This window comes from Oncorhynchus clarkii, chromosome 5 (genome assembly GCF_045791955.1).
Source record: "Oncorhynchus clarkii lewisi isolate Uvic-CL-2024 chromosome 5, UVic_Ocla_1.0, whole genome shotgun sequence".
NCBI classification, from domain to species: domain Eukaryota; kingdom Metazoa; phylum Chordata; class Actinopteri; order Salmoniformes; family Salmonidae; genus Oncorhynchus; species Oncorhynchus clarkii.
This window is the reverse complement of record NC_092151.1, coordinates 68,701,607-68,716,695: the sequence shown is the minus strand read 5'-3', so window position 1 is coordinate 68,716,695 and position 15,089 is coordinate 68,701,607. Positions and strand designations below refer to the sequence as shown.

The following is a 15,089-nucleotide window of genomic DNA, read 5'->3' as shown; positions in this document are numbered from 1 at the left end:
CAAATTACATGAAAATAGAGCTCTTTGGCCACACACATCAGTGGTGGGTTTGGCTTTGAAAAACATAAGCATACGCAGAAAAGTACCTCATACCTACTGTAAAATATGCTGGTGGATCTTTGATACAGTCTTTCTTGCTCATCTGCAGTATATCAAGGTTACCAATAATTATGGACCTGACTGTATCTTCAGATCTGTGGTTAGTTGGGAGCAGGAACCACATCCCATACAGAGGGAAGGTAATGGTATTTAAAGTGCCTTCGGAAAGTATTCATACCCCTTGACTTTTTCCACATTTTGTTGTGTTACAACGTGGGATAAAAATTGATTTAAGATTAATCTTTTGTCATTTTTGTCACTGATCTACACAAAATATTCAGTCATATCAAAGTTGAAGAAAATATATACAGTATATATTTTTTATGACAAATAAAATGCTAATATATCTTGATCGTGTTAGTTTTACCCCACTTTGGCAGCGATATCAGCTGTGAATCTTTTTGTGTAAGTCTGGAAGAGCTTTTCACACCTGGACTGTGCAATATTTGCCCATCATATTTGCCCATCACCAGCTGTCAAGTTGGTTGTTGATCATTGGTACATTTTCAAGTCTTGCCATAGACCTTCAAGTAGATTTAAGTAAAAACTGTAACTAGGCTACTCAGGAACATTAAATGTCTTCTTGGTGAGCAGCTCTTGTGTAGATTTGTCTTTTTTAGGTTAATGTCTTGTTGAAAGGTGAATTAGTCTCCCAGTGTCTTAACCAGGTTTTCCTCTTGGATTTTGCCTGTGCTTAGCTCCATTACGTTTATTTTTATCAGGAAAAACTCCCCAGTCCTTGCCGATTACCCACAATCTGATGCATCCACCACCATCCTTGAAAATATGAAGAGTGATACTCAGTGACGTGTTGTGTTGGATTTGCCCAAACATAACACTTTGCCACATGCTTCGCTGTATTACTTTGGTGCCTTGTTACAAACAGGATGTGTGTCTTGGAATATTTTTTATTCTGTACAGGCTTCCTTCTTTTCACTCTGTCGTTTATTATGGAGTAATTGGGTCGTTCCACAGTTTACCCATCTCAAGAGGTTCAATAAAAGTTGATGATTTCATTTGAAATCACCCATACATTCTCTTGGGACAGGGGAAATGGAAACTTGTTGTGTACAACAGGGAGGGGCAATTGAATGCTTCACAAAAACAATTCATTGTTAAAATGTTTCTAGCTTGTCTATCTATGGGTAACATGGTTCAAATCAAATCTAATTTTATTGGTCACATACACATAGTTAGCAGATATTAATGCGAGTGTAGCGAAATGCTTGTGCTTCTAGTTCCGACAGTGTAGTAATATCTAAAAAGTAATCTAACAATTCAACAACAACTACCTAATACACACAAATCTAAGTAAAGGGATGGAAAAATAATATGTACATATAAATATATGGATGAGCAATAGGCAAGATGCAATAGATGATATAGAATACAGTATACAGTGGGGCAAAAAAGTATTTAGTCAGCCACCAATTGTGCAAGTCCGTGTTGCCCAGCAACAGCCCCAAAACATCACTGCTCTAGAGGAGATCTGCATGGAGGAATGGGCCAAAATACCAGCAACAGTGTGTGAAAACCTTTTGAAGACTTACAGAAAACGTTTGACCCCTGTCATTGCCAACAAAGGGTATATAACAAAGTATTGCGAAAAATACTTATTTTTCACCATAATTTGCAAATAAATTCATTAAACATCCTACAATGTGATTTTCTAGATTTTTTTTTCTCATTTTGTCTGTCATAGTTGAAGTGTACCTATGATGAAAATTACAGGCCTCTCTCATCTTTTTAAGTGGGAGAACTTGCACAATTGGTGGCTGTATCAAATACACAGTAGCATTACAGTAAGCCTCTGTTCTCCACTGTGGGAAAATAATGTGCACCAGAATTGCAGAATTGATCTGAACTGCATAACCATGGGAGCATTTTTATGGTTGTAGTGAAGCTGCATACTTTACCTGGGGATGCTAGTCAGATATGTGACAACATTCTGGAAGTCCTCGTCTAGGAGGTCGCCGAAGCCTGAGTATTCAGGGAAGGTGATGATGGGGGCGCCATCTTTCCCTCTTCCTCCTGCACACATAGGGTTACATCAATAGATCAATAAATGTGTCCATTTTGTTACATTCATTAATTTACACCAGGCTTCTACAGTAAAATAAATATTTATTTTGATAAAAAACAACATTCTGCTGTTACAGATCTGATGGGTGACTTTATATCGATAGAAAAGTTATATTTCTATTAATCAACCACAAGGTGGTGACATTGGGCTGTCAGCACAAATTCGGATTTGATTATTTTTTGCCAAAAGTCATGATTGAATCAAAACTTATACGAAACAAAATAAGTTTGATGAGTGAAAATGTTGATATGACAATCTAAATGAAGAAATATGAGGAGAGATGTAAATTTCAAATAATCAAAATTGTCTCACTAAATCCTGAAACAAATGAAGCAATCAGAGGCAGCCATAATATAATCCATGATCATATATCTCTCCAATCAGAGATGTATCAGTCAAAGTGCATCACTATGAGAAAGCATAGTGGAACAGCAAGTCACCCTATATCTAAAGTGTTCCTCCTCATCATCATGTCCCAGTGCCTGCATTCCTGAGTGGAGATAGGAGTATAGAGGTCAGCCTTATGAAATGGATTTTAGGGTGAATTCTCAACTTCAAAACAGTTCAGTTTGGGATGACAGAGGGGAACTGCTGTAAATTGTACCTCATCTGGCCGAGGCAGTCTGATTTTCTACTTGAGCCCCCCCCCCCCCGAGTCTGGGCACTTAGATAATTTGGACATACACTGAATTACTCTTATTCCAGAGGAGCACGTCAGGAAATGCTGCCTTTCATATTAGTGGTGAGGTAACTGTAGCTCTTTACTTTTACTGACTAACTTTTTCCCTTCCTAACTCCTCCTCTGCCTTCTTCTCTCTGTCTCTCAGTTCTAAAAATGTACTAACACTGACAAGCAAATCACATAGACAAGCATAACAGCCTCCTCCCAAACTCAGATGTCTTTGTGCTAAAAGCAGCGTGTAGTTTATTTCCTGTGCCATCTCGTCTGCCATCCATCCCACTGGGTGACAACTCATCTATCCGTCCTCCCAGCCAGACACATCCAATTATTTACCTGCATATGGCAGAAAAATCCACCACGGGGAATCCTCACATATGTCAGGGCTTCTGTTGCCTACCTCTCTCACTGACAACAGTACACAAGATAACAATCAGAGCTGTATAATACTGCCCTGTCTAGAAAGCTCAACTCAGCATCACCTCATCAGGTATAAGGTAAGTAGTGCAGAAATATACTGTAGGTGTGGAGGTATTACTGGAATAGCGTCAACAGCGAGGTGGCCTTTGCTTGTAACCAGTGGCGCAAAGTACAGTACTTAAGTAAAAACACTTTAAATTACTACTTAAGTCGTTTTTTGAGGTAGCTGTACTTTACTTTACTATTTATAATTTTGACAACTTATACTTTTACTCCACTACATTCCTGAAGAAAATAATGTACTTTTTACACCATACATATTCCCTGACACCCAAAAGTACTTGTTACATTTTTTATGCTTAGCAGAACAGAAAATTGTTCAATTCACGAGCTTATCAAGAGAAAATCCCTGGTCATCCCTACTGCCTATGATCTGGCGGACTCACTAAACACACATGCTTTGTTTGTAAATTATGTATCAGTGTTGGAGTATGCCCTTGGCTATCCGTAAATAAATAAAAACAAGAAAGTTGTGCCATCTGGTTTGCCTAATAGTATATTTTAGCAATTACATTTACTTTTGATACTTAAGTATATTTAAAACCAAATACTTTTAGACTTTTACTCAAGTAGTATTTTACTGGGTGACTTTTACTTTTACTTGAGTCATTTTCTATTAAGGTATCTTTACTTTTACTCCAATATGACATTTGGGTACTTTTTCTACCACTGCCTGTGACTCTGTCAGGTATCAGCATCACAATATGGAGAAAAGGAATGGAGACCAATGTTTTAAAACCGTACAAAACAACCCAAACTCAGTGACAGACCCACTGAGAATAAAAACAGGCTTGCTGTGTGGATAATGAAATATACTTGTGCTTTTTCCACAGTAAAATGACATAACTTTGAAAGCTAGCTTTGCTGACCCAGGGTTTTTGGAGTAAGACACCAGCTTGGCAGGAGCGCAGCTGGCTGACCCTTGGTGGTTTGACATGGGTGGGAAGGAATGGAAACAATCCCTGTGGAGCCAGAGGCTGTGGCGTAGAGCTCCTGTCCAATCAACCTGGTCTCAGGGCAATTCGTTGGATTTGGTACGTAAAATCTTTTACTCCATTTAGTATGATATATTACGTTACGTTACGTTATATTACGTTACGTTACATTATGAATGGAATAGCGGTTCTACAATATCATACGAATTGGAGGACATATCGTATACGTCTCACCCGGTCATACAATAGCTTAAGAGAATTGGATGATGTAACTTATCATAAATCTTGGAGGATGTATAGTATTATCCGTCTTTCTCTGAAATCAAGTTGCTTGTTTCAACAAAGGAGAATGACTGGGATAATTTACATTGGTAGTTAGGAGAACTAACAACAAAGGTTATGATCATTTATGTAAAAGGTTAGGAAAACTACTAAAACAACAAAGGTTAGGAGAATTTACGTAGCAGTTAATGGGAAATGGGTCAAGGTTAGACTAAGGCTAAGCTAAAATGCTACAGTTGTTCCCGACGCGACTCGAACACCAACCTTTGGATTGCTAGAAGGTCGCGGTATACATCCACACATCTTCCCTGACCAACCTCCCTACTTTTGTTTCTGTCTAAAGTAACTAGACCATTAGTACATATCATATGCTTTGGAGGTGCTCAGAAATACGCATAGTATGTTTCGTGTAGTATGGCTCTGAGGCTAGGCTAGCCCAATAACTACCAACAACTCCTTCTGTTATCATTCCAGCTTAGGCCCTGCACCTCTGTTCATGTCTCAGGTACGCTTCTATGTCTGAATCTTCAGACTGAGGTGATCTGTGAGTATACGGACATTATTTAGTGGACTCAATATTCTCAAATACATGTTAATAATAATGTATAGTATGTACACAGTCATTGCTTCTGCATCCCAACTTAACTGAATGGAAAAAGTGGCCATTTTATCCACTCTGAACAAAGCTCATGAATATGGCCAGAGAGACAAAGACATCCTGGCAGGAAATGGTTCATGGTGTAATGTGATAATTCTGTTATTGTCCTGGAACAGACTATGGAGCAGACCAGACCTCTCTACTGTCTCAGACAGGAAGTGATTAAGAGGCAATCCTATCGATCAGTAGTTAAAAGGTTCAAGTCCGGTCACAACTCAATCATGTCTTAACGTCAACAATGGAAATGGCCTTGTAACTCATAACGGATATGACAAAATTATTTTTTCTGACCGTGATAAAAACGAATTAACAAACATTACATTGTGCTGTTCTGTATAACTGTAAAGTAGATATGATCACCTCTGACTAAAATGTGATTATTCTGTCATTCCCATATTTGCTCCTTCACAAAGGGAGAGGAACTCGAATATCTGCCCGTCTTTGTGTGAGGGAAGCAGGGATAAGGCGAGGAGACTGAGGCCTAGCTACGTACCTGAGAGCAGGGCAAACTGCCGATGCAGCTGCTCTATGATGTCGACAGCAAGCAGGGGCCTGATCTCCTGCTGCATGATCTCATCTGGGGAGGGAGAGGAAAACAACAGGGAGAACACCTCCAGTTAGCAATCACAATATCATAGGAATGTATAGGAAAGAGAGCAGCATTAAACAACAGCGTACAATGTGTCCCCACAAATCAAGTCCTGCGGCCATACACTGGCCCAGTCATCATCGGTGGACAATCCATCCACATGTCTGACAGATCAGTATGACCTGTGGAAAGTGAGGCCAAGGCACGGCTCTGGACATTTCCACCGATAAAATAAAATAAAATGTTATTGGTCACGTACACATGGTTATCAGATATTAATGCGAGTGTAGCGAAATTCTTGTGCTTCTAGTTGCGATCATGCAGCAATATCCAACAAGTAATCTAACAATTTCACAACAACTACCTTTTACAGACAAGTGTTAAGGAATGAATAAGAATATGTACATATTAATATATGGATTAGCGATGGCCGAACGGCATAGGTAAGATGCACTAGATGGTGTAGAGTACCGTATATACAGTGCCTTGCGAAAGTATTCGGCCCCCTTGAACTTTGCGACCTTTTGCCACATTTCAGGCTTCAAACATAAAGATATAAAACTGTATTTTTTTGTGAAGAATCAACAACAAGTGGGACACAATCATGAAGTGGAACGACATTTATTGGATATTTCAAACTTTTTTAACAAATCAAAAACTGAAAAATCGGGCTTGCAAAATTATTCAGCCCCTTTACTTTCAGTGCAGCAAACTCTCTCCAGAAGTTCAGTGAGGATCTCTGAATGATCCAATGTTGACCTAAATGACTAATGATGATAAATACAATCCACCTGTGTGTAATCAAGTCTCCGTATAAATGCACCTGCACTGTGATAGTCTCAGAGGTCCGTTAAAAGCGCAGAGAGCATCATGAAGAACAAGGAACACACCAGGCAGGTCCGAGATACTGTTGTGAAGAAGTTTAAAGCCGGATTTGGATACAAAAAGATTTCCCAAGCTTTAAACATCCCAAGGAGCACTGTGCAAGCGATAATATTGAAATGGAAGGAGTATCAGACCACTGCAAATCTACCAAGACCTGGCCGTCCCTCTAAACTTTCAGCTCATACAAGGAGAAGACTGATCAGAGATGCAGCCAAGAGGCCCATGATCACTCTGGATGAACTGCAGAGATCTACAGCTGAGGTATCCATAAAAAGTGTTGTTTAAAGTTTGCCACAAGCCACAAGCCACCTGGGAGACACACCAAACATGTGGAAGAAGGTGCTCTGGTCAGATGAAACCAAAATTGAACTTTTTGGCAACAATGCAAAACGTTATGTTTGGCGTAAAAGCAACACAGCTCATCACCCTGAACACACCATCCCCACTGTCAAACATGGTGGTGGCAGCATCATGGTTTGGGCCTGCTTTTCTTCAGCAGGGACAGGGAAGATGGTTAAAATTGATGGGAAGATGGATGGAGCCAAATACAGGACCATTCTGGAAGAAAACCTGATGGAGTCTGCAAAAGACCTGAGACTGGGACGGAGATTTGTCTTCCAACAAGACAGTGATCCAAAACATAAAGCAAAATCTACAATGGAATGGTTCAAAAATAAACATATCCAGGTGTTAGAATGGCCAAGTCAAAGTCCAGACCTGAATCCAATCGAGAATCTGTGGAAAGAACTGAAAACTGCTGTTCACAAATGCTCTCCATCCAACCTCACTGAGCTCGAGCTGTTTTGCAAGGAGGAATGGGAAAAAATGTCAGTCTCTCGATGTGCAAAACTGATAGAGACATACCCCAAGCGACTTACAGCTGTAATCGCAGCAAAAGGTGGCGCTACAAAGTATTAACTTAAGGGGGCTGAATAATTTTGCACGCACAATTTTTCCGTTTTTGATTTGTTAAAAAAGTTTGAAATATCCAATAAATGTCGTTCCACTTCATGATTGTGTCCCACTTGTTGTTGATTCTTCACAAAAAAATACAGTTTTATATCTTTGTTTGAAGCTTGAAATGTGGCAAAAGGTTGCAAAGTTCAAGGGGGCCGAATACTTTCGCAAGGCACTGTACATATGAGATGAATAACGTAGGGTATGTAAACATTATATAAAGTGCCATTGTTTAAAGTGACTAGTGATACATTTATTACATCCAATTTTGTATTGTTAAAGTGGCTAGAGATTTGAGTCAGTATGTTGGCAGCAGCCACTCAATGTTAGTGATGGCTGTTTAACAGTCTGATGGCCTTGAGATAGAAGCTGTTTTTCAGTCCCTCGGTCCCAGCTTTGATGCACCTGTACTGACCTCGCCTTCTAGATGATAGCAGGGTGAACAGGAAGTGGCTCGGGTGGTTGTTGTCCTTGATGATCTTGTTGGCCTTCCTGTGACATTGGGTACTGTAGGTGTCCTGGAGGGCAGGTAGTTTGCCCCCGGTGATGCGTTGTGCAGACCTCAGAGAGCCTTACGGTGAGCAGAGCAGTACCAGGCGGCGATACAGCCCGACAGGATGCTCTCGATTGTGCATCTGTAAAGGTTTGTGAGTGTTTTCGGTGACAAGCAAAATTTCTTCAGCCTCCTGAGGTTCACCACGCTGTCTGTGTGGGTGGACCATTACAGTTTGTCCGTGATGTGTTTGCCAAGGAACTTAAAACCTTCCACCTTCTCCACTACTGTCCCGTCGATGTGGATAGGGGGGTGCTCCCTCTGCCGTTTCCTGAAGTCCACGATCATCTCCTTTGTTTTGTTGATGTTGAGTGTGAGGTTATTTTCCTGACACCACACTCCGAGGGCCCTCACCTCCTCCCTGTAGGCCGTCTCATCGTTGTTGGTAATCAAGCCTACCACTGTAGTGTTGTCTGCAAACTTGATGATTGAGTTGGAGGCGTGCATGGCCACGCAGTCATGGGTGAACAGGGAGGACAGGAGGACTTAGAACACACACTTGTGGGGCCCCAGTGTTGAGGATCAGGGTGGTGGAAATGTTGTTTCCTACCCTGACCACCTGGGGGCGTCCCATCAGAAAGTCCAGGACCCAGTTGCACAGGGTGGGGTTGAGACCCAGGGTCTCGAGCTTAATGATGAGTTTGGAGGGTACTATGGTGTTAAATGCTGAGCTGTAGTCGATGAACAGCATTCTTACATAGGTATTCCTCTTGTCCAGATGGGTTAGGGCAGTGTGCAGTGTGATTGCGTCGTCTGTGGACCTATTGGGGCGCTAAGCAAATTGGAGTTGGTCTAGGGTGTCAGGTAGGGTGGAGGTGATATGATCCTTGACTAGTCTCTCAAAGCACAGTGTCTGTTATCTTGCAACAGTGGTCTCCATGTCTACCGCTGCCCCTCGCAGTTAATACCTTTAGCTGTGAACGCAGATCTTTGTGTACCTTCATTCAATTTCCATTACAAGCTTCTGTAGCTCCTGTATCCCTCCTTTCAGACATATGTTTCTTTCATTGTGTTGTTCTTGGAAGAGTCAGTAGCCATTCTGGATGCTTGAAGGGGAGGGGAGGGTTAATGAAGCTTCATCACTCTTTGCCTTAATACTTTGGTATCACCCTGAAGCACACTGCAGCTAGCTTTCCACTGTGAACAAAACACCCTCTGTCTGGCCACGGTATAAAGGAGTGCATTACAACAGACTACACTTTATCAAAGACTGAGCGAGCTTTGAGTGGGTCTTGCAGCCAGGGCTATAGATAGCACAGAGAGCCTCACAGAAGCATGTTTCTACTGTATGGAAGTTGAAAGCTGTAGTGTTGTCATGGTACCAGCAACTTCAAGTCTCCACAGGGATTTGGTCCATTGTTTGGTATCAAGGCCAAATTACATTGACAGTATTGTTCTTAGCATGTTACCTCATTTACATATATTTCTACAGCTCATTTTACGACAATATACTAAAACGTGTGCATCACGGTACACTTGCACACAAACCTGCACGCATGCGCGTGCACACACACACACACACACACATACATCCTCCCTCAGCAGAGTGGTGGCGAGAGGAAGGAGGATCTGCGTCTGGGAGCATGTTAACACGCTAGCTCCGGATCTTATCATCCTGCTGCAGGAATCCCAGCCCCAGACATGTAAGTAAATCACAAAGCCAGGTCTGATAATGGCCTCTGCAGGCTTCAGAGAAAGGTCACAGCATTCACTTCTAGAGGAACAGCATGCAGAGCACAAAGACACAACCCACCCTCCTGCCTCCATCCTGCCAGCTACAGGCTCTGAAAGGAATTAGCACTCCAAGAACAGATACATAAAAAATATGACATAATCTTTTTTTTTAAACAGCAAGATCACAAAACAAGATCACAATGGTCAGTCCTGTTCTTTGTCATCGCAGAGCAAACAATGGAAAAATGCACGATCAAATTCTATTGACTAAATACCAAAAAGCATTATTGTATACAGTAATAAAAAACAACACAACAACACATTGATTCTAGTTACTGGAATGCTATTAGTATGCTATTGTGCACTGACCAGAAGAAAGTCCAGTTCTTCCAGGTTTCCTATATCACGTGGTGAGGGAAAACTCCTGGGCCTAGTCAGACATATGTTTAGTCTGGTGGGTGTGTGGATTCTGTAGCAGGTTGTGCCAGCAACATGTGGAGACACCATGGATTAATGCCATGGCAACACAGAGGGGCACCGTCCTCTGCTCTCCACACACCTCATCAAACCTCATCCCAGTGTCCACCTTGTCCTAGGCTGCCTTCAGCCTTCTGCTCCAATTCATCAGGTTTAATGAGCAGAAACACACACATTCACTCTCAGCCACAGTCACACATCTACTGGAAATGAGGACTTTAAGTACATACCGTATTTCCCCTAAACTACGCTGTGTGGTATACTGTATGTATTATTGTGATGTGTCGTTAATAGGGCACATTAAATATTGTCAATCGCACAAGGTTCAAAGTGCAATGCAATATTGTAAGATATGGACCTACAGTTGAAGTCAGAAGTTTACATACATACATACACCTTAGCCAAATACATTTAAACTCAGTTTTTCACAATTCCTGACATTTAATCCTAGTAAAAATGGATAGGATCACCACTTTATTTTAAGAATGAGAAATGTCAGAATAATAGTAGAGAGAATGATTTATTTCAGCTTTTATTTCTTTCATCACATTCCCAGTGGGTCAGAAGTTAACATTCACTCAATTAGTATTTGGTAGCGTTGCCTTTAAATTGTTTAACTTGGGTCAAACCTTCAACAAACTTCCCACAATAAGTTGGGTGAATTATGGCCCATTCCTCCTGACAGAGCTGATGTAACTGAGTCAGGTTTGTAGGCCTCCTTGCTCGCACATGCTTTTTCAGTTCTGTCCACAAATTATCAGGGCTCAGGGCTCTGTGATGGCCACTCCAATACCTTGACTTTGTTGTCCTTAAGCCATTTTGCCACAACTTTGCTTGGGGTCATTGTCCATTTGGTAGACCATTTGCGACCAAGCTTCAACTTCCTGACTGATGTCTTGAGATGTTGCTTCAATATATCCACATAATGTTCCGTCCTCATGATGCCAGCTATTTTGTGAAGTACATCAGTCCCTCCTGCAGTAAAGCACCCCCACAACATGATGCTGCCACCCCCGTGCTTCACGGTTGGGATGGCATTCTTCGGCTTGCAAGCCTCCCCCCTTTTCCTCCAAACATAACAATGGTCATTATGGCCAAACAGTTCCATTTTTGTTTCATTAGTCCAGAGGGCATTTCTCCAAAAACTACGATCTTTGTCCCCATGTGCAGTTGCAAACCGTAGTCTGGCTTTTTTATGGCGGTTTTGGAGCAGTGGCTTCTTCCTTGCTGAGCGGTCTTTCAGGTTATGTTGATATAGGACTCGTTTTACTGTGGTTAAAGATACTTTTGTACCTGTTTCCTCCAGCATTTTCACAAGGTCCTTTGCTGTTGTTCTGGGATTGATTTGCACTTTTCGCACCAAAGTACCTTCATCTCTTTGAGACAGAACGCGTCTCCTTCCTGAGCGGTATGACGGCTGTGTTGTCCCATACTATCGTACTATTGTTTGTACAGATGAACGTGGTACCTTCAGGCGTTTGGAAATTGCACCCAACAATGAACCAGACTTGTGGAGGTCTACAATTCTTTTTCTGAGGTCTTGGCTGATTTCTTTTGATTTTCCCATGATGTCAAGCAAAGAGGCACTGAGTTTGAAGGTAGGCCTTGAAAACATCCACAGGTACACCTCCAATTGACTCAAATCATGTCATTTAGCCTATCAGAAGCATCTAAAGCCATGACATCATTTTCTGGAATTTTCCAAGCTGTTTAAAGGCACTGTGAACTTAGTGTATGTACATTTCTAACCCACTGGAATTGTGATACAGTGAATTATAAGTGAAATAATCTGTCTTTAAACAATTGTTGGAAAAATTACTTGTGTCATGCACAAAGCAGATGTCCTAACCGACTTGCCAAAACTATAGTTTGTTAACAAGAAATTTGTGGAGTGGTTGAAAAACGAGTTTTAATGACTCCAACCTAAGTGTATGTAAACTTCCGACCTGAACTGTATTTGACTGACAACAATAAAGCTATAACTACCCTAACATTTTAGGATTCCCTTCGTAGAGTTGTACTGTATGCTTGGTGCAGATCAGTGCACCAGTTTCTCTCTCTGGAAAGTGCATAATTTCTTCAAATAAATGTTTTACATTAGCTCACCTCAATAACCTAAATGGAGTCCAACCAACCAGGTACTTTACCTTTTATTCATTAGCTATGGTGAATATTAAGATAACGTGCGAGGTTGAGAATTCCCTAAATCAAGTTTCCTACTTCACTTCACCCTACTTTCCCTCTAAATCGATTTATACAAAGGCTAAAAAATGCATCATTGCTTAGCCTACTAATTAACAACAAGGCTGTTACGAAATAATGAGTAGAGGACAGGATACCAAACACAAAGCAATTGCAACACATGCTATATATTTGTAGCCTACATAAGGTTTATAACGCAACAATCTAATTTTCACACAGCCGGCCGCCATCAGAAAGTCACAAAATCCCGAAGCACAGTTGCATCTCCCTCACAGACAACTGCAAAACAATTGAGCCGTTTTGTCCCTGAGCATTAGCTATGGATAGACAGGCAAGAGTCACTTGAGCTCCTCAGAAGACACTTGAGAATTTATCAACATCTTGGTATTCTGTTGTAATGGAAATAAAGTCTAGGAGCCTGGCCAGTGACAACAAATGTGTCTCTCTGTTTGGCATGTAAACACCCTATAGCTCCCGACAGAGCTATAGGGGAGCGAGGAGAGTATCAATACCTTACCTATGACATGTCTAGTTCTCTTCATCATAGCGACACGATAGTCGGGTGTGAAGAGAGAGAAGTCACTAATCCAGGCGGCAGAAGTCAATTACACCAGTAGAACTTAGTCCAGACTTGCTTTTCTACCATTATCATCCCTTTCTTCTCTTCAGACTTCCTGAGTAACGACACAGACAGACAGACACACACACACACACACACCCCTACACTCCCTCCCCCCATTTACACACACCCAGCTCTTACAGAGCCTTGGCAGCAAAGGAGTTTTTTCTAAGGAAGCAGTGCGTCTGAGTCTTTTGTCACTTTTTCCAGCCCTAGCTGCTTCTCACAGCTCCAGTCTAACCTCTCACAAGGCTCTCTCAGAACATAGCAACCACACAAGCAACCTATCAGGAAATCAGGGAGGAGGGAGGGAGATCATAAACACACTGCTTACTGCCTCTTTAAGTGGGGGGCAGCCCCAAACATTTAACTACATACTTCTGAAAGAATGAAGAGAGAGATAGAGCCAGAGAGAGCGAGAAGATCCCTTCAGCATCATCCCTCTTCATTAAAGTCACACGCTGACCGTGAACCCCTCTCTAATCTGACTGTCTTTCTCTGTCCTTTCTGTGGTTGACTGAACATGACACCCCCCGCCCCGCCCCTCCCTCCCTCCTCTGAGTCCTCCCCACTGTCAGAGCAGCTGGCTGGGAGTACAGGGGTGTTTATGGTCCTAGAGGAAGCATGTCCCAAAACCCCGGTGGCAGCTACTGAGGCATTGTATGTTAAATAAGCAGCTTCCCTTCCCATTGGATTCCTAAATAGTGAGATTCACTGAAACATGTCCAGTTTGCCAGGTGAAATGTGTTACAATGGTCTCAAAAAGGTCAAAGGACAACTTGAAAAATATTCTCTTTTGTAAATCCGATGAAACGTTTTATGTCCCTTAATTTAATATACAATTTGAGGGCACATTATATCATTTACAAAACACATGTCCATAAAATCTGAATCCATGTCATGGTTTATACTTAAAACCCCACCATTGATTGTGTAAACAAGCTTTCTCCCCCCTCCCAACGAGAGTAGCTTATCGTAACTAAGAGAGCTTGTTAGGAGACGAGGCCCCCTGCATGACAGGGGGTAAGAGAATGCACCAGTAGATCTGCTATAATGGGATAATTAGCAGTGTGTCTAATAATTTGGAGGGTCAACAGCAATCTACAGCAGGGAGATCAGCTGTGTCTGAACGGGTAGACGGGTTGCTGTGTCTGCCCTGTCGACCTGCCTGAGCCACCATGGATCTCACACACACAGTGTTACAGGGTTACGTAAGAGACCATTATTGAGGACAGGATAAGGAGACAGCCAATTGTTCAGAAGGAGAGTGCAAATCAATGTTGATGACAACATTTCCCACTGTTCTCTTCCAAACGGAAGACACAAGTCACAGATACACTCTAGATTCTTGTGTGAAAAACAAAGCCTACAATCTCCACCACATACAGCCTAAATGCCACGCACTCATCACACTTTCTCTCCACACTTTCCTTGTAGAATATGAACCCCTTAGTTGGCAAATTGAGCCCTGGGGTGAGAAGTTCATCCCTTTAACAAAACCTGTCCTCCAGGAGAGGACAGTTAATAGGCTGGATAGGGTGGCAGGTAGCCTAGCGATTAAGAACGTTGGGCCAGTAACCGAAAATACGCTAGTTTGAATAACCAAGCCGACAAGGTGAAAAATCTGGCGATGTGTCCTTGAGCAAGGCACTTAACCCTAATTGCTCCTGTAAGTCGCTCTGGATAAGAGCATCTTTTAAATTACTAAAATATCAATGTTACATGAGGAGCCTTCCTAATGAGCAACTTAAAGCAGAGGACTATTTAACAAAAAGCATCAGGGACCACAGCACTGTTTTTCGAGCTCCCCTGACATTAACATGTGACTGTAAAGACACCCAGCCAACCAGGCCTGAGCATCCCTGTTACGTCTGTCGTTAAATAAAGACCAAGGTGCAGCGTGGTAGGCGTACATTT

The 15,089-nt window shown here is 41.9% G+C and overlaps 1 protein-coding gene across 4 annotated transcripts in view; it reads right to left on the bottom strand.

Annotated features, from left to right (window-relative positions):
• The window catches only part of LOC139409289 (guanine nucleotide exchange factor DBS-like), a 109,865-nt gene that overhangs the window by 79,940 nt on the left and 14,836 nt on the right, over positions 1 to 15,089 (bottom strand). For all 4 annotated transcript variants that reach the window (XM_071154213.1, XM_071154214.1, XM_071154216.1 and 1 more), the window contains exons 2-3: positions 5,710 to 5,793; positions 2,016 to 2,130 (exon numbers count right to left, since the gene is read on the bottom strand). In XM_071154213.1, the coding sequence (XP_071010314.1) occupies positions 2,016 to 2,130; positions 5,710 to 5,793 (199 nt within the window). The remainder of the gene's footprint in view (positions 1 to 2,015; positions 2,131 to 5,709; positions 5,794 to 15,089) is intronic.